The 20,325-nt window shown below is 25.6% G+C and overlaps 1 protein-coding gene across 1 annotated transcript in view; it reads right to left on the bottom strand.

Moving 5' to 3' along the window:
* Positions 1-777: 777 nt before the first annotated feature.
* Positions 778-20,325, bottom strand: part of LOC145833924 (mitogen-activated protein kinase kinase kinase 4-like) — a 37,504-nt gene continuing 17,956 nt past the window's right edge. The window contains exons 11-31 of the mRNA XM_082941195.1: positions 20,071-20,226; positions 19,543-19,693; positions 16,590-16,696; positions 15,416-15,618; positions 15,035-15,196; positions 14,282-14,362; positions 12,457-12,551; positions 11,026-11,126; positions 10,369-10,533; positions 9,306-9,413; positions 8,843-8,984; positions 8,269-8,384; positions 7,992-8,120; positions 7,520-7,586; positions 7,023-7,160; positions 4,150-4,328; positions 3,946-4,070; positions 3,670-3,821; positions 2,889-3,031; positions 1,990-2,079; positions 778-1,387 (exon numbers count right to left, since the gene is read on the bottom strand). Of these exons, the coding sequence (XP_082797321.1) occupies positions 1,193-1,387; positions 1,990-2,079; positions 2,889-3,031; positions 3,670-3,821; positions 3,946-4,070; positions 4,150-4,328; positions 7,023-7,160; positions 7,520-7,586; positions 7,992-8,120; positions 8,269-8,384; positions 8,843-8,984; positions 9,306-9,413; positions 10,369-10,533; positions 11,026-11,126; positions 12,457-12,551; positions 14,282-14,362; positions 15,035-15,196; positions 15,416-15,618; positions 16,590-16,696; positions 19,543-19,693; positions 20,071-20,226 (2,805 nt within the window). The 3' untranslated portion in view covers positions 778-1,192. The remainder of the gene's footprint in view (positions 1,388-1,989; positions 2,080-2,888; positions 3,032-3,669; positions 3,822-3,945; positions 4,071-4,149; positions 4,329-7,022; positions 7,161-7,519; positions 7,587-7,991; positions 8,121-8,268; positions 8,385-8,842; positions 8,985-9,305; positions 9,414-10,368; positions 10,534-11,025; positions 11,127-12,456; positions 12,552-14,281; positions 14,363-15,034; positions 15,197-15,415; positions 15,619-16,589; positions 16,697-19,542; positions 19,694-20,070; positions 20,227-20,325) is intronic.

Below are 20,325 nucleotides of genomic sequence, written 5' to 3'. Positions count from 1 at the left end.
TTTTAGAAACTTTTTACCTATGTTTTTTTTTTCCAGATTTTATAACTTAAAAGAAGTTTTATAACTTAAAAGATGTCTACTTTCCTGTAACAGGTACATATTTTTACCAAACATTAAAGTAAGCTCTAGTTTAGATATTGTTTTAATAAAATTTTTAATCATGGCTTTATGCTACTATTCAACTTGAAAAACTAAACATTGGCAACTAACTCACCGTAAAACTTGAATATTAAGCAAAGACATCCCCTAAACCTATAGAACTTATTTTCAGTCAAACTTAATTGAAATTTAAAGATGTTTCGACTGAGAAGAAAAATAAAATTTAATTATTTAAAAACCTTTTTTTTTTAAACACTAATATAAACTACTTTAAATGAGTAATTTATAATACAAAGTTCACTTGCCTGTAAACCTGACAAAAAAACATAAATCAAAAACAACTGAATGTATTCTAAAGTTGCTTTATGTTACTTAACTAAATTTTTTCTTTCTTAAAACTTAGATTATGTTATAATACTATTTTTATTAGTTTTCAGTTTTATAAAATTACTTAATTTTTACTATATCTAGAAATAAGAATTTAAAATATATTTTTTATTGATTTACTAAACCATTTACGACGTCATTAAAAAAATTACACTAAGTAAACTACAAAATAACAACATTAATCGTTTTATCTTAACTTGATATGTTTTTAACAAATGGTTTTTCAAAATTAAAAAAAAATACAGTAAAAAGCTTTACTTGAATAACGTCAAAGCACTAATTTTAGCAGTAAATGATTAAAAGCACAGCACTAAAACATTTTAACTTCAAGGTCTTAAATCTAAATGAAAAACTATATAAAATGAGAAAAATAAAGTGATTAAAAATTTTTACACTTTTTATAATTATTTTAAACGCAGTAAAGCAAATGGGTACCACGAATTCAAAACCTCAATAACCTTTTAAGTTAAAAAATTAAAACTTACAAAGAAAAAAACAAATCTCATGAATTTTACAGATAAAATTGATCAAGTAAGATAATACAAAAAGTTCATCCAAGCATGATTTTTATTGAAAATTTAAAAAAATCATAAACAACAAGTGTGCAGACTTGTATACTAATGGACAAAAAATATCTACTTTAAACTTCAAAGTATTTTTTTAACTGTAGCTTATTTTATGGTGCTTGGTAAATGAAGAGCAGATTCTAAAACGAAGTACCTATTCTAACGAAGGAATGCATTATCAGTTGTTCGACTGTAGCTCGTTGCTCTGGGTTTGTTTCGAGACATTTGTTCACAAACTCGTTGCCCTCGCTGATCAAACTTCCAGGAATAGTTGGTTTTGCTCCCATACCAACTTTGTACATAATTTGGAAAGGTTCCAAATCGTTCCAAGGTCTCTGTTTTGAAACAATGAATGAAAATGATTCAAGGCAGTAGTCGAAAAACTTAAGACAGTAAAGAAAAATCTTCTAGCCGGCGACTTATCTTTTTATTATGACTGCTTCTACAGTATAACGTACAAAAATTGTTTATAATAAAACATTTTTATAATTTTTACGCTGATTTACGGTTTTACTAAAACTTAGTTAATGTATAATTAGCTTTTCTTTTTTCATTAAAATAAAACAATCAGAAAAGTATTCAATTAAAACTCTTATAAGACTCTACAAATCAAAAGCTATGTTATTTTCTCATAAAATTTGTTTTCACGAACAACTTTTCACAAAAAAAAAAATATCAAGCCTTGTATACTAAAAGTTAATATAAATGCTTAGTAGTATGCATACTTATTCAAACGTAAAGAGTATTTGACAGTAGAAAATTTTTAAACTAACACTTTTTTAATTAAATTCAAAGATGGTCGTCATATAAAAAGCAAAAAAAAAACAATAAATTTTCTATAATTAATTATCTAAAGTTACATAATAAATTTTCTTTAAATAATTAAAATCAATTTATAGGAATTATCTTAAGTGTTGAAGTAAATAAAACAACAAACTTTTCCAGAAACCATTTCAATAACCACACATCCTATACTCCACACATCAGCAGATCTTCCGTAGCCCTTCTTGTTCACATTGTTAATAACCTTTAAATACTTTGTGTTTAATATAAGAAAAAAAAAAATATTTTATACACAAAATCATATGGCTAAAACATCTACTTTTCAATTGAATCTTGGAAAAAAATAATTACTAATATAGGTAAACACTTTGTTTTAAGTTTTTTGCAACAAGTTATTCATTTGAAGCTGAGTAAATAGTTTAAAACTACGAAAAAACTTCAAAACTTTATAAATAAGTTAAATTTTTTCTAGATACAAAAATACGTTGACGCATATGACAAGTGAACTTTTTTTATTATTAAAGTTTTTTTTTAAACCTTTATAAATGTTACAACATTCAATTAAAATTTTACCGTACAAATATATAATAAGCAATAAAGGCAGTATATTACTTATTTTTGTTACAACTATAAAAACATAGACTAGAGATTAAAAAACTACTCTTATTTTACAAATGTTTTCGAAGTATTACTTGTTAAAAATGTTTTCTAATAAAAGATCCAAACGAAACAATTTTATTGAAATATAACAACAACAATTTAAAAAGTACAAAATTTGTTACAACTGACAGTGTCAATCTATGCATTAATTCTAAGTAGTTTTTTGTAAAGAAGATGGAAGTAGTAAACAAAAAAGATTTATTTAGTACTTTCATTTTCTTTATAACATCTCCTAGAACTGCCTATAATTTAAAAAAAAAAATTCACTGACAAATTGTTGACTTAAGCTTGTTTTGCAATTGTTCAGCCAATTTTTTATAAATACGGAAATGTATACTTGTAAAAATACCAACATTATCTTATAAAAACCATTTTACTTTGATTAAAACATACTTCAGGAGCAGTGTAAGCTGCAGTGATACCAGAATGCGAGAAAACTTCGCCTGGAAGTGTGTAGCTTCGATTGGTTAACTTGATTGCAGAACCAAAATCTCCTAATTTCAATAAACCACTAGAAGTGAGAAAAATATTGCTGCCTGTTGTTAAAACAAATAATTTTAGTTAATGTTTTAGATACTTTTATTAACTTTATAACGTGTAAAGATACTATTTTTATAATCAATTTTTTGAATAATTGAGAAAAAATTACACACTTCGTGTTTTTTAAACAGAATTTTTAAACAGAATTATTCTAAGATGAAAACATTGAGTTTATAAAGTAAAATTTCTAACTAAGCTAATGACGATTAAAGAAATTCATTACAAACAAGCAGCAGAAAACATATACAATAAATTAATTAAATAAAATATTTAAAGTTAATTGACTTTTTTAGTTTGAACTATTAAACATGTTTCTATTTTGTTTCTTAGAAAAAAATAAGCTCTTCCTGCTTATTGTTTGTAATTTGGTAAATGCGAGAGTTGCTACATTGGTTTAGCATATTAGAATTTATTTTCTTTCAAAACACGTTAAAAACGTATTATCAACTTTATGAGTCATCATTAGATGTTGACGTCTTTAAAGATTGTTGAGATTCTTTTTTTGCATACTAATGGACTCTTGCACTTTTACACTGAACTGTATTTTTTTAAACAAACAAAACTAGTTTTGTTAAATCAGTCTATTTCAATCAATGAGAAATAGCTAAACATGTATTCAGCAATTCTAAATAACCCTTGATATCGCGATGTATTATTCCATGTTGATGCAGCACTTGTACTGCAGTCAACAGTTGACGAGTGTAATCTTGTATGTGACGCATGGGAAGCCCCAAATTTCCAATATCTTCCAACGTGCCCGCATCACAATGCTCCATGAAGATGCATCTGTAAAGAGATGCTTAGAGAAAATTTTAATAAACTAGTTTACTTATTTAATTTATGTTGTTTTAAATACAAAGCGATAGAAAAGATTAATTTAAAACGATTTAAATTAAAAGTAAAAGCCTACATTTGATCCCTATGAATTTCAACTCCAAAAAATCTGACTAGGTTTTGGTGAGTTATACCCTCAAGTGTTGCAACCTCACTGATAATTTCTTTAATTCGCTGCTCATTGTTTGTTTGAAATTCCACCTTAAAAAAAGAATTCATTATGCTGACTTGTTGTTATAAATTTACATGAGGTTCACAAAAAACAAAACTATCTTTAAACCTCTTTCATCGCAAGCAGCTTGCCAGTGTCAATATTAACACATGTGTATACTTGACCGAATGAGCCTTCTCCCAGTTTGGTACCACGCTGCCATTTAAAACTGACAGACTTGTAGCCAATCTGTGTTTTGAAATACTTCCATGACCAGCTGTTTTCATTGTCACAATCAATCACATGACCTGAAAATTTACACACCTCCTTTTTATTGAGATAATAAGTTATTTTTTTAATACTTTTAAATACTAAATATTTTATATTTTAATAAAACAAATTATAGCATTTAAAAGCCTTGTACTTTCAAACAATAAGTTGAAAATTATAATCAAACTAATAATCTAAATTTTATGTTAAATTAAATAAAAGTGTCATTTCTTAAATTTTAACTCATTCAAAAACATTAAACAGTTTAAATGTATACTTAAAATTTATTTCTAGCATTTAAATGAATAATGTTCAAACTTAGATCAGGGATCGGCAAACTGTTGCTCTCAAAAGAAAAATTTACGGCCCACGAGCATTTTTTTATATTTTATTAGATGTTGCGCGCAAAAAGTAAAACTGCGGCCCGCGAAAACGCAAATCTGGCCCAATAAACAATAAATTTTTGAAACTTACACTAGATTAGTGGTCTTCAACCTAAAAGCTGTGTACACTAAATTACAGAAAACTAAATTCTATTAACACTAGACTACAAATAATACAAATTTGTAATCAAAAACATTATTAATTCTATGTTTTGAGTGTCTTAATTTAAGACTACCTTGTCAAGAGCAGTAAATTCATGGTACAACTAGCCTTGTATGATAAAAAATAAAATGAAAAATCATTAAAAAAATACTTCTTTATCTTACAAAATTTTCTGTTTCCAGTGAGAAACAATCTATGCACATTGCACACTTAAGTTTTCAGGTGCACTGTTTATCGTGAAAACAACTGCACTAAATACTCTAAGATTGTTTGTTCATAAGATTAAAAAAAAAGTCTTTGGTATAATAGATAAGAGATTTGAAACTCACACTAGATATTTTGAGGTATGTAATGATTAGTAAAAAAAGGTAACGTTGTAATGAAAACTTAAATTTTGGCCAGCAAAGATCTATATTTTTTAAATTTGGCCCGTGACAACCGAATTCCTGCCAACTCCTTATTAAGATATAGAATCTTAATGTTAGGACTCTATAAAGACAAGGTAAAACATCTTCAATTGACATGCTCCTTTTTTAAATTACAATAATATATACTTTTTTAAATATACTCAAACATATGATCCACTTAGTCAAATACATAGATAAAAGTCATAAAATCAACTGTAAAATCCAGTAGCATAACTTTAACTTTAAACTAAACAAATGCAAGAGTTTTTTATGTGTTTCATTTAAGACAAAAAAACTCATGCAATATAAATATACTTATGAACATCAAAAAAAGTTATAAATAAGGTAACACAAATTTTAAAAGTACTTAGTTTATAAAAACTAATAATTAAATTAGGCAGAACGTTTTTAAACCTTGTAAAAACGTTTTTTTATGACAACCACTCATATAATAAAAACTTCAACCGCAAAACAAAAAAATATATACAGCTGTACTAGCATTTTCAGAAACAAAATAATATCATATAAAAATAAAACTTTGTGTAAAAACAATAATATAAATATAAATAAAAAATTATGTTGAAAAAAGCACGTGTATTAATTAGCTTATACCTACTATCAAACCTTATATATAGAGCTAAACTAAAAACACAACTAACTTTACATTGATTAAACATAAAAGACATTCAAAGAACCATATTAAAATAATAAATCAATGTTCATTATTTAAAATTAAATACATAATTTACATCTTGAATTTAAAAGACAAAAACTTTAACTATAACATAAAATTTGAAAAGCATGATAATATCAAAAAATTAAATTAAAATCAAAAACGGCTGCAAACTATGAACTTAACACTAGAAAAATAAAAAAATAAAAATTAGTAAAGAAAAGTTTTAAAGAAAAGGTATTTTGGGTAAGTTTTAAAATTATCATACTCAACGCGCAAACAACAACGATTTTTATTGATTTTTGTTTTTTCAATTTAAATATTCAATTTTCAATTATTTTGCAACATGTCAACATTTCACAGTCATGTGAAATCATGAGTTACCTCTTCAAGCAAATTCTTGAGTTGAACACAGTTATTGCAAATCCATTTATTTATACGGCTAAAAAAAGCTGTATAAAGTTTACAGTGTACAGAATGTTCGGAAGCACTATCGCTATAGACTTATTACGTCATGTTTCTTGTAAATTTTGTTTAAATACTAATTCGCATAAACTTGTCACTATCTCTGAAGATAGTCTAAAGTTCAAACATTAAATTTGAATCACACGTCAGACTATATACACTTATATAAGAATTGGTATTCAAACTAACCGCAAACCTCGTAACTAATTACACACTAAATCTTTATGTACATCATACTCCTTTATGCACATACATTTTTAGACTCCGTGAAACTATCTTATTAATTTAGCAAAGAGAAAAGTGGTTATTTAAGTACTAATAAAATTGTTGTTATATTCCAACGAACTTCTTCCATTTCGATGTTTTATTAAAAAACATCAACAACAACAAATATCAGAAAAAAAAATTATAAATAAGATAGTTATTTCATAATTTTTTATAAAAATAAAATAAGATAACCTATTTTAAAACTGTAAAAATAGTAAAATCTGTTAAGGAAATGATCTATTTTTGTTGTTATTGTGAACAAGATTATTTTTAACTTGTCATCAGTTTTTATGGGTAACAGTTAAGTTTTTTAAAGAAATAGTTCCAAAAATAGTTTTAAATCGGTTGAAATAAAACTTAAATATATTAAAAACCTATTAATCTTTTTTCAAATCTATTGTTATCTCGTCTATTCTCAATTAAAAAAATTGATTTTCTTATTCTCTCCATAGGACTTGAAATGTCATCATTTTTCATTGTATCACAATATTCTTTACCACTTTTTTCTGTTTCTAAAGTATTTGCAATTACTTAACTACTTCTCAATTCAAAAACATTTGTTAAAGATCATAACAAAACTATTTTCAAACAAGTTAAAGACATACATATTGCATTTTTCTTCGATTGTATAAATTTTTACTGAGTGTTTTTAAATGGTTTACAAAAATTAAATACTTCTTAGTAAACTGTTTTTATCTTGTTTAATAAAAAACAACAGTGCAATGATATCAATACACAAACTGTATTAATCTAATAAATTAAATCTCATTGGTACTTACTAACTAACAACAAAACTTTTTAGCATATAATGATTTTAAAAATTTATGAAAGCTAAGGTTTTATAAGTTTAGATAATATACAACAAAACAACCTTTATTGGCATGATATTTTTTAACATAAACATTACTAGATGTTTTTCGATGCATCGCAACATTTATCTGTAATTACACTTTTTTATTACAAGTTGAGTACATATCTAAAAACTATAAGTTTAACTACAACTAACATTAAATATATTAAAGATGCACTAGAAAAATTAATTAATGTACAATTTTGTCTTCTTATTTTATACATTGTTGAACAAGAATAGAGCTGCATAAATTGTTGGCTTTAACTTTAAACTTTCGTCACTTACAGTTAAATTACTATACAAATTTAATGAAGAACAATATGTTTAAACAAATCAAATTTTTGTTTTAGATAAAAGCTTAATAACTTGTTATCTTATAAAATTATATAATTATACTTGTATAATCTTATACTATTAAATATTAATAGTTTTTTTGTACATTTTTACATAAAAGTTAACATATCAAGAAGCATTTATGCTACTGAAAACTTACTTTACTTTTAGCTCTAGTGCCGAATAAGTGGTCAATAAACTGATTAAACTTTTCTTTGAATTCTAAATATTCATCGTTTGTCATACTTGAAATCAAGTCGCTACTGAATCCCGTAATAAAGTTCAATCCCTAGTACATTCAACGAAGTGAATATTTACAAAAAACTGTAGAGCTTGTAAATCGGTGATAACTAAAAAAACTAAAATAAAAAGTACATTTAAGAAAAATTTATTACAGTACTTGGTAATTATACAACTGTAATCATCTTATTACTTACAACAGTAGACCAACGTGGTTTTGTTCCATTTCCACGTTCCACATACTCAAGCACGTAATCCATCCAAGTATGGGACAGCTGAATTTGAAGCTTTTCTAGCTTTTTTCGTAACGGTCCTGATTATAAGTTTTTTCAAGTTGTATTTAAGTTTAATTGTTTTTAGAAATTTACACAATAAAAATTTACTATTCAGACGATTTTTAAACAATTTTCTATTGTGGGAAGGAATTTTATTGTATGTAATTACCATTTGCAACTTTATATAAAACTATATTTTATTTGAAATACGTAAAAGCATAATTGAAAATTTTTTTTTTAATATGATTTTAAGAAGTTAATTGTAACCAAATAACTATGTTGAAGGTTTGCGAAAAGAAGCTGAATTAAAATTGTGTTTAATTATATACATAGTATAACATTTGTAATTTAAACAACCAACATAGAATCATAAAAAATTAAATACAAGGTTAATTTAACCGATACACGATCAACTTTTTTTTAAATGTAGAATGATAACATTATCATTTATATTTTTGCAACTAATATTTTTTTTACTTCAATAAAAAATAATCACCACTTAATAAGCGTGTTGAGTCTTTAACGAGATCAAAGGCAAAATTGAAGTTGTTTTGTATCACGCGGGCCACCTCGTTCTTAACTGCGTCAATTTCAACATCTAACTGACCTGATAACTGCTGTTGGAGATGGTCTGCTGCCTATCATTTTATTTTTTATTGAATCAAAAGTAAAACTATTAAAAGCGTTTAAATTAGTTCTAGTGAGCTTGAACGTTTTTTAAGTACAACTTTTTTATAAAATATAAAAATGTTAAGTTTATACAAAAAAAATTAACGTATTTATATAACTCAAGAACAACAAATATTTTAAGAATAAGTACCACAAAAATTGCAATCTTTAAAACAGTTGAAAACTTAGGACTTAATTACTTTAATTACAAATAATTCTTAATTTAGTTTGTTTTTTCAAATAACTTTATATAAATATCGTTCAGTTAGCAAAAAGAATATTTAACTTACTTCTTTCACAATACTGCAAACAGCAATGCAAAATGAGTAAACTGATAATTTCATTTCCTTTAAAAACAATTCAATATTTTCTATAACTGTTGTTTGTCCAATTTCTAACTGCAATATATACATATTTTTTCAACTTCACAGCAACTATAGACATGACTATATTTTATAAAATTCAACAGTAAAAAACTTTTTATTTTATCAATGTTTGAGATGTTTACAAATTTAAACGTGTTAATATATAAATAGTTTTTGAATCTGTTAAAGGTCAATGAAATTGCGCAAAAATATCAACACTGTCGTGAAAAAATGATGTCAATTGAAATACGAATGCGGGCAGATTATTTTTTGTTAAGACAGGTATTACTTTTTGAAATCATAAACAACTACAACTATTTTAAAAATAAAAAATAACATATTTTATTAAAAACAGCTAATAAGCACAATATTACTTACTTGTAAAAGTATAAACTTAACTTTTAAAAAACGTGCAATTTAATAAAATTTATTTTAGTCGAAGGTGTGTACTTCAAAGTTTTTAGAGAAAGTCTTATAAAAGTTCCTTAAATATGAAAACAATTGAGAGCGAAAAATATATGTAATACATTGTTTTACAATCATTTAAAAAACTATACTTAAGACAGGGCTGGGAAAACTGCGGCCAGACCCGACCAGTAACGCAATTTTTAGTTAAAGTAACTGGAAAACAAATAAAATAATATTTTTTGTAATAAAACATTACAAAAATTTTTCTAATTTGTTAATAATTGGTGTTTAGCAAATAATTATTATGTTAAATTTTTGCTTTTAATCAGGTTTTTAAAGTAACATGACAATTTACTATATAACTCTTATAAAAAATTTGAACTTTGCTGTATTTACTGTATTTTTTTTTTAGAAATTACGTAAATATTTTCTAGTAGCATTATAAAATTAAATTGTTCTTACTTTTATTATAAAAATGTATGTTATGTTTAGTTTATTAGTGCAAAATTATGTTTAACCTACGATTTATAAGTAATTCAAAAAATTTATGCCAGTTATATAAAATTTAAATAAAACTAACTTCTAAAAAATCATTAAAATTCTTAAGTATGTTGCTTCGTTTCAACCCAAGATCACGGCCATTTGCGTATAAAACTAAAACTTCGGCATCAAGAAGCAAAGAAGACTCATAATCTTGAATGACATCGCTACTTAGTTCAATAGTCAGCTCTTTTCCGTCCCAGGGCTGTTACATAATTTTATTACTTTAACTATGTAATAGCATCTTAACTAAGTTTATATAAGAACTGCTTTCTGTTTTTTTATTTTAACTAGTGGTCTACCGAACCCGGGCGGATCTAGTCATTGCTTGCCGAGATACGGGTACCAAATCTTGTTTGAAAAAATAGTATCCGGTTACTGATGGATCTTCATTTAAAAAAGGTCCGATCCGGTTTAAGTCGATAGGTCTCAACTCAAAATAAAATCCAGATACGGTCGACGCCAGTTTAGATATAAGTTTGACCGGGTCCGCATTTTAAACCTAAACTGAAATCGGACCCGAACCAGGTAGGACTTACTTTTAACATCGAATCCATCCAAAACCGATTCAAATGTTTTTTTTTCAAAAAAAAATGGTAGGATTAAGATTTTGACCAGCAATAACTTGAATTTTTAATTGTGTAAGTAGATTTTTTTTTTTACAACAATTAATTGAAAAAAATTTAATAATCCAAACCTTTGTTTCAATAGAAACTCTTTTCATAAATATCAAATGATTTTGCAAAGTTTCTTTTGATAATGTTTCTTCGTCATCTAAACAACAGTTGAAAACTTTGTCTGTGTTAAAAAATAAATAATTCAAAAACACTCATAAAGTGTTTTTTTTATTTTTCAATAGTAAACATTTCACTTATTTATTAAAATTAAATAAACAAAATGATCATTGGAATTTTATAGCTGTTTATAAATAAATCACAGTTATAACAAAATTTTCAATAAAATATGCTTATAAATCTTTAAACACTTAACTAAAAATATATAAACTTATTTAGTAATGCTTTTCAAACTTTTAATTTCAACTATTTAATTTTAAACGATTAAAACTACAACTAGACTACTAAATAAAAATTAGAAAAAATACAGATAAAGTACATTTTTTGTAAACTTTTACTATTTTTATAAAATTTATATAATTGTTTTAAATAAGTATAAAATCTATATGGAGTATAGGTCATATGTGCACGAAGGAACACTGTTGCAGGAGTTAAAAAATTTTTTATTTTTTTTAGTAGTCTTTTATAATTTTTATTAGTTTTTTTTTTATGTTACTTATTTTAATTTTACTATCACTGTTACCCCTAACCCTTACCCTTGGTCAGTAACTTTTTTTTCACTTCTTTTTTATTTTTTTTTGTCTTTTTCTTTTATTTATTTATTTATTTTAACATTAGTTTTTTTTTTTACTATCACTATTGGCCCTTATCCATACCCTTGGTCGGTAACTTTTAAAAAAAAGTTTAAGATTTATATTTTTTAATTATTTGATTTTTTTTTTTTTTCGTGCAAAAATGAATATTCGTGCAAAAGTGATCTTTTCTGCAAAATTTTCCCATCGTGCAAAAGTTTCTTCGTGCATATTTGGCCCGTCCCCATGGAGTAAATTGCTCAAACTATTTTTTAATTGTAAGTATTCTTAATGGATACAAATTTATCCAATAATATGTCACAAAGCTAACACTGTTTCACCTAAACAAGGCTTAGCAGAGCTTATAAGCGACACAAAGCAAAAACATAATCCCAAAAACTGAAGATCACCACTACTAAAAAACTAAAAAATAATATACATAAACTAACTATGTTTCAAAGTAAGTTGTAATCTAAAATACTTAAGGAAAGTTAAATATTAATTTAAGTTCCTTCAAACTGGCTTAAGTAAGCTCATTTTAGTCAAAGGGATTGGTAGCTCTGTAGAGAGTTGTAAAGAACAGTTTTTTTAATGTAGCAGAATATTTTAGATATAAGTAACATCGAAAATGTTTAGTAATGATAAAGTATACAAAAAAACGGTATAATCCTTCAACAAAAGTTACGAATACTAGTTAGTTTTCTATAATTAAACTAATAAGATTTAAATTCTGGTTAGTGTTTAAATTTAATTTTTGAATACCTATCCAAGTAGCCACTTTTAGTTGCAACTCATTCCCGTTTTCTTCCAAACTTTCAAACGATGAGGAAATGTAGAAATCAAATTCGTTCCACTTGCTATAAATTTTACACTTTTTTTTATAAACTTAATCGTAACAGCAGTTAGAACTAAACGCTTTTAACAAATATTAACCTTTTTTATTATATGAATTTAAATATACTAAGTCATACACAAAATGAACTAAAACCTAATCTCGAAGTACAATACTTAAGTCATTCAATAATCAAGTAACTATGAAATAGCTAAAGTGTTTCACGGAAATATCTAATAACTTTAAATAATCTTAAGTGTATAACTACCATTAAGAAACAATTAAAAAATTTAGATATTTTTTTCATTATGCATTAATTTAGCGTTAACTTAAAGTATAATTAAATAAAAATAATAAAACTCTAAAACAATCATTAATTTTTTTTTAGCAATATCAATCTAATTAATTTTAAATATAATAAAATATAAATATACATAAATTTACAAAAGTTTTTACGAACTTAATGATTTCAGTTTTAAATTTTCTACATCAAACATTTCTAACTTTGAACATTTTGAATATAATGTTTTTTTACTATTAACTTATATAACAATTTTTGGTACCTACTTAAACGTACACATAAATATTATACTTTATTTTTAAACTTAATGTATTTACAACTATATTACATACTCAGCATATGTTATTAAAAGTATTTACTGAAGTAAATTCTGACCATAGGAGATCCAAATATTTTTTTTCTACTAAAAATTAACATTAAACTTTATTTGAATAATAATAAGTAGTGGTCTACCAAATATGTAGCTTGCCGTGATCCGGAACCAACCAAAATTTGTTTTGAAATGAAATTATATCAAATCCTGATTCTAGGTGGATTTTGATTTAAAAAAAAAGAGATTTAATCTGGTTCCGGTCGCAACTCAATTTAGTTTAATTAACTGAATCCGGCCAAACTTATTTTTAAATTGAACTTAGCTAGATTTGGATCTTATTTTGAAATTTAAATCCAGCAAAAACTGGAATTAATTTTTTCCTAAATGATTATCTGGTCGAAGACGGATTTTGGCAAACAATGGTTATATCCGATCGGATGAGATATTTGTAATTGATAAACCTTTGCTATAAGATACTTTTCATAGAATACAAATCTTTTTATTACTTTAGGAGATATACTCAGCTTTGTGAAAAGTATCCGATACAAACTTTTAGAAAATAAATTTTTAACTGAGAATGTTTAAAAAAAATATTTTATTAAAAAACTACTTTTTCCTCTGTTTTTTAATTAATGTAACTTAGTATTTAAGGAAATGTTCCTTGCAGTATTAAGAACACTTTCAAAAAAGTTTAAAAACAAAATTTTACGGTCAAAAAAAAAGTTTTCTAACAAATATATAATATATTTTAGTATAAAATTTATATTCTTTTAAACAATTTGTTCATTATATTATAAAGACACGACTGAAAAAGTTTGAAAATATGCGACAAAAAGCTGTAAAGGAAATAGATGTTTTTTGATTTTTTTTTTTTGCTTTCTTAGTTTGTGCCTCACATAAGGAACCTATTTAAATCTCTAAATTCGATTGTATATAACATATTGTAATTTTGAGTTTTAATAAATAGCAAAAAACAATAGATCGCTTAAATTTTAATATTTCAAAAAATATTTGACCCCTCTCTATGATGTTTATACAGAAACTTAATAAAATCTAGTGTTATACAAGTGAGAGCTTTTTTTACATTTACAATCACAGTTGTCACTCAAAGTAATACTCAAAGTATTTAGAAAAACCTTACCTTATTTCAGCTTTGAAATTTAATTTAATGTAGTCTAATCTTTCTAATGCTTCAATGATATTGGCGTCTTCAGGCTTATTTCTGTAAAAACACATATACAAAGTAATATGATTATTTGAAAGATATTTTTTAACAAATTAAATAGTGACACGAGTTAGTAAATAGATTTTAATAAAAATTAACTTAAAATTCAACTCAGTTAAATGAAAATAATTTTCAGCCAGAGAACATGTTTTATAAAACTAATTATCACAAGTAAGTATTTACTTATACTAAACAAATATAATAATTTTTATGAAAGACTTTTTGAACTACGTTTTTTAAAGTAATTTTAACTAAGTAAAATTGTAAATCTCAGCATATAAGTTAAAAAGATATTATGTATTTATTACAATTTTTTTTTTCAAGTATAATAGTTAGTATTAATAGATTTGCATAAAATAAAATCATTTTGTAAAATAAGTTCATGTAAATAAATCTTAGAAGAATCTATATTCAGCTTATAGAAACAGAAGACTTAAAATCATTAAGTTTCAAAATTTAAACAACTGTAAAAAAATATCTAAAACGACTAAAAACTAACAAAACTAAAACAACTGTGCTTATCTTGAAAAAATAAATAGTGTTTTCATGTACTCAACTAAAAATATAGGGATAAAACATAATTACTTAGTCTTTGACGTATTAACTAGTAAAAATAGACTGAACTACAAATAAAAATCGAGATACGTTTAAAAACTAAGAAATTCTAACTTGTGCTTTTTTCTTCCCTTTCGTTTCACAGAACAACTTTGACGAAAAAAACTTTTGCAAGACAATTTTATGCAGCCTTCTACACTTTTACGCACACTATGAACGAAATTTATCATTTTAAGCGATCTTTCACGTGTTTCGCCAAAAAGATCCCTGATTGTCCTGAAGCAATAAAACGTTACATAGCAAAAGCTTAACTTTACTTTTAACTGTTTGAAAGTTGACATAAACAAAATTAGACGTTATTATTAAGAAAATCACATCTAGAATTTTCAATTTTGCAATAAAAGGCTATTGAAAAAAGTCACGTATTCATAATTTTATAGTACAATATAGTTATATTTCTTTAGTAGTTTTAGTTAAAAAAATACAAAGATCAACCTAGTAAGCTCAAACATATATCTGCGATTACTCTCATCTTTGAATGACATGTTTAAAACTACATCACTTTGAAATTTGTAGCATGGATAGTCGCCTTCGCTCAAAGTTTTTGAAGTAATGCTGCCATTATTGTCGAAGCTTGAATGACTTCTTGCAAAAAAAGGCCGTTCCATACGTTGCCGGTGAAACCATAACACGCCTGCCTTTATTTAATTTTGCTCAACAGTTTGCGAACAAAAAAGGTTCATATATCTTAATATTATTAAAAAAACTGTATAGAAGTAAATAATAATTCAATATTTGAATGTTAACAGGCCCTCTATCGGTTTCAACAAGCTAGGCGTAAGCTAACAATAAAACTAATGTACAAAATACATAACACTAAAAACAAAAACAAGTATGCAACATATTTAAAAGTAAAACAAGGAAATAAATATAACAAATTAATAATGACTTTTTTATCTGCTTGGGTTTCTTTAAGTGTTGTTTTTCTCTCTTTTTAATTATTTGAAAAAAAAAAGAAAATAGCCGTAGCTAGCACACCTAACTCTTAAGAGCTGATACTTAAGCTCTTAAGGTTGCGTTTGCAAACGTTCTTAAAACGTAGTGATGGAAACCGCGGTTGCGTTTACCAATGACCAACTCGATGTACATTAAAGACTTTGGGACTCGCTCGTCGCCCTTTCTCAGAACATGACCAAGCCCAAGCGAAGCCTGTGCTGTCTGAGGTAGTGAGACCAGTACGTGTTAACATTTCCTCGTTTTCCCTCGTTTTTTGATGCTCTCAAATTTTAAGTAAATACGTAGGTATTGTAGCTGGAAGGCGTTGGTTTTCATCTCTAGCACACTCGAGAAGATCCTCGTTTTGCTACTGTATAGCAGAGTGCTACTTACATTGGCAACTAAACTTTAGGCTTTGTGCGAATATTTAACTTTTGTTTAACCAAAACTTAAGCAATCAAACGTGCAAAAGTACTTGACGCCTTACTGATGGGACAATTGACTTTTGGGTCCAATGATGCGTCGCATCACTTGTGCCAACGAATACAATGGTTTTATACATATTCGATGACAATGCTATCGATCTTAATTGATGGTAGAATATCTGTTTCTTTGCTTAGGACACTTAATAGTTTAATACTTACATTGTATAAATACAATAAATAAAACTAACTTCTGTCGATGTAGGAGTACTTAAAGACCGTTGCGAGCTCCAATCATTTTGAAATTTCATTGACTGGCAATTACTGCTAGAACTTTTTTCTTCTTTTTTAAAATTTACTAGCAAAAAAATTTTTGCGTTAAATTTGGCTTATAAATTCGTTAAATTTTTAGAAGTTCGACTTCTTAGTTTTAATATTTTATTAAGATTATTTTAGTATGATGTGCATTCAATTGTGACAAAACTGTTAAATAATTACAAAATTAACGCTGCATTACAATACAATATTTTAATTAATGATTTTTTTTTATATCAAAATTAATAATTAGTTCTAGTCAACAACACAGCTCTATGTCAATCATTACTTTGGTTAAAAAATAAGGAAACTAGTTTTACCTAAAAACAAGTAAACAGGATTTTGTTAAAAAAATAAAACAAAACCAATTTCAGTAAATAAGTATAATGTTTGTTTATAGATAAAAAAGCTCTCTAAAGTAGCAATGGGCCGTATGGTAAACAAGACAGACTAAACAGAATAGGATACATTAGATTTAACATTAAACGATCTGAGTGCAAAAATTATGTTGTAAAAATCACTTGTAGTATGAGTAGGGAGTAGAGCACAATTTTTGGTCATATCGTAAAATTCACATTTTAACATTCGGATGTGTTTTGGCTTTATTAAAAAGAAGTAAAAAAAAGTTCAAAATATAACGGTTTGCACCCCAAAAAATGATTTGAACCTCAACCTATATTTTTGATTTTTCGACTTAAATAGTAATAAAGTAACTTATACATGTCCTAAACTTATAATTTATATCTTAAATGAAAGCTTATAGTTATAGGCATACATTTAAAGATATTTCAACTGCTTTTGTCATATTATGACTGTATGATCACACAAAGTATTCAAATTTTGTCTGTAAAATGGTGCTTTTTGAAAATTAATAAGCATAGCTGGTTGTTTAATCTAATTTTAAAAAATAATTGTAAAGCGAAACTTGGTAGGTATACTTACTTACCTTTAGAATTTAGGTGATGTGGTATATATATTAACGGGATATTTGGTGTCATAATTTATTTGGCTATAAATCTTTTTTTTTATTAAATACTTATTCAATTTTCATAGCAACAAATAACGGAATGTTAAAAAGTTATAATTCATTCTATGCAAGTTAGTGTTGTATTGCATTAAAAATTAAGTTAATGATTGCAAAATAAAGACTAAAAAAAAGAAATAAAAAACATTTTAAAATAAAACGAACATTGAACTGTATCATTAAGCATTAAAATTTAACATTACTTTAAAATGACTGATACTTATAAATAAAATAACTACCACATGATTGATAAAATCTAATGGACTACCCGTTTGAAAAAATTAGGTAAACATAATAACCATAAAGATAAAAAAACATAATGATAAGAATGAATTTTTTTTCTTAATCAAAAACACAACTATTAAAAAAAAAACATCCTTTCTACTACTACTCAATTTGGATATGATTTCTTAATGAAAATTAATAGATCTTTCATTAAAAACATTCCATTACCCATCAATTTTACAATCAACAATATAATCTAAATGTAAGCTCAAGAAATCTTGTTTAGGCGGGTGTTTCCACTTCGAATTTCTTCAATCTTGAACTTTCATGCGAAAGTCCATCTTGTAAGTCCCATCATCATTTTTACCTTCACTAGTAGCAATATACCATATGTATGATGACCCTTCACTTTTAATGTGGCATAACAACCCTACCACAATGTCTTCATTTTTTTCTTTCTGTATATTAGGGGAAGAAGCCCTTAAAATCAATGATGCATCAGCGTTTGTTGGTAAAGAACACATTAATTATCTTTCTAGTACTAACTCCACACATTTGACACACAAAATCAAAGAAACTAAAAGTAAAAAAAAAACAGATAATTTTGCTTTTTCTACTAGAAAAAAGTTTATACATATACATTTTTTATATTTTATTGACAAAATTTGCATATTTTGTGTGATTATTACTTCATAATATATCAAAGCAGTTGAAATGTCTTTAAATGTATGCCTATAATTATTAGCTTTCATTTAAGATATATATTATAAGTCTAGGACATGTATAAGTGATATTATTACCATTTAAGTTGAAAAACCAAAAATATGTGATTTTTGGAGTGCAAACCTTTTTTTTTTGTAATTTTTTTCCTTAATAAAAAACACACTGAATCATATGTTAGAATGTGTCTAGCGAACATCACTCAAGTACTCCCTACCCCTACTTGTAGTTTTCAAAAACTGAAAAATAAATTTGCCTAAATATTGATTTTTAGAAATATTCAATTTATAAAAAATAAAAATGAGTATTGAAAAACATTCAAGTGTGTTTGAAAATATTTTAAGAGTTTACTTACTATTAGTTATATACAAGGTCCGTACGCAAAACTTTTCACTTTTAGACTGACATTCTTAGACTTAAACTGACCTTTTCCCTATCTTTGATTGTCAGCGCTCAGATTAGCTTATTAGACAAAGCTAGATTAATTGTGATTGTGTAGCCTACTAATAACAGAACTTTTTAGTATTTTTTTTTTTTAATTATTACTTTAGATATAGTCTCTGTAATATTTTAAACTTCGGAATTTGAAATGTTATTTAGTAAAATTAAGGCTACAAAAACCAAATGTTTACTTGAAAAGAAATTCACTATTTATTGATATAAACATGAAAAAGAGATCTTCAGCAATTTTGTAAAACTTTAGAAATTTTCAATCAAATTAATTGACAAAAACTAACACTTCGCCTATTTTTCCAAAAAAAAAAAAGATATAGCCTGACTTGGCCTGAAGCAATCAAACCCTGCATATAATTTTTTTTAAAAAGTTAACAAATAAAGCATATGACTTATTTAGAATTTACAAACTATTAAAATCTAGTTTAATATAATTAAACATAAGTCAAATATCAAGTTCAACAAACTATTTTTCTTGTTGTAGGAGGGACATGTAAGAATAGCGTTTACAGCAGTTTGCAAAAAAACTTCATTAGAATGGAAAATTTGAGTGCATATTTCCACATATTTGCAAACACTAACAACAGGTGCTTCGTTTTTTTGTACGCTTACTGATATCTAGTTATTATAAAACGGAACACATAAATAAATTACATGGACTAAGTAAGTTAAAAACTTTCAATATTTTCACTATAATTTATAAATGTTTTATTATTTATGTAACATCAGTAAATTCCGTATTCTCATTATTTGTTAAACTCTGTTTTTTTGTTTTTTTTACTTTTACAAACAACTTAAATTAATATTATATTGAACAGTTGTACTATTTTTGTAGCAATCTTTTACAGTAAAGTGTTTTTAATTATTTTAATATTACACATTTTTTAATTAATAATTACTTCTACGTACAAACTTCTTTTACTCTCCGACTAATACACAATGAACACTATGTTTTATTTTTAATTCAAATATTTAAAAAACAACAAAATACAAACTTCTTTTACAAACTTCCAGTCTGATTTAAGTGATTCGATAAAGTATCGTGGCAAAGAAGGCAGCCCATTCAACTGCCTTTGCACCATCATTTGGGAAAAATTCAGGTAAACTTTAAAAATTCGCAATAAATCCCGTTTATATGAATTAAATTCGCACTAAAAACATAATATAAGTTTATTGATTCAAAACATAAAATAATTAAACTTAGTTTTATTCAATTAATTCTTAAAACTGAGATAAAAGATATGTAGATG

The sequence above is a fragment of the Thalia democratica genome, chromosome 4, assembly GCF_965202585.1.
Source record: "Thalia democratica chromosome 4, ktThaDemo2.hap1.1, whole genome shotgun sequence".
NCBI lineage: Eukaryota > Metazoa > Chordata > Thaliacea > Salpida > Salpidae > Thalia > Thalia democratica.
Note: the sequence above shows the minus strand (reverse complement) of the source record. Positions and strands in the feature narration are given on the sequence as shown.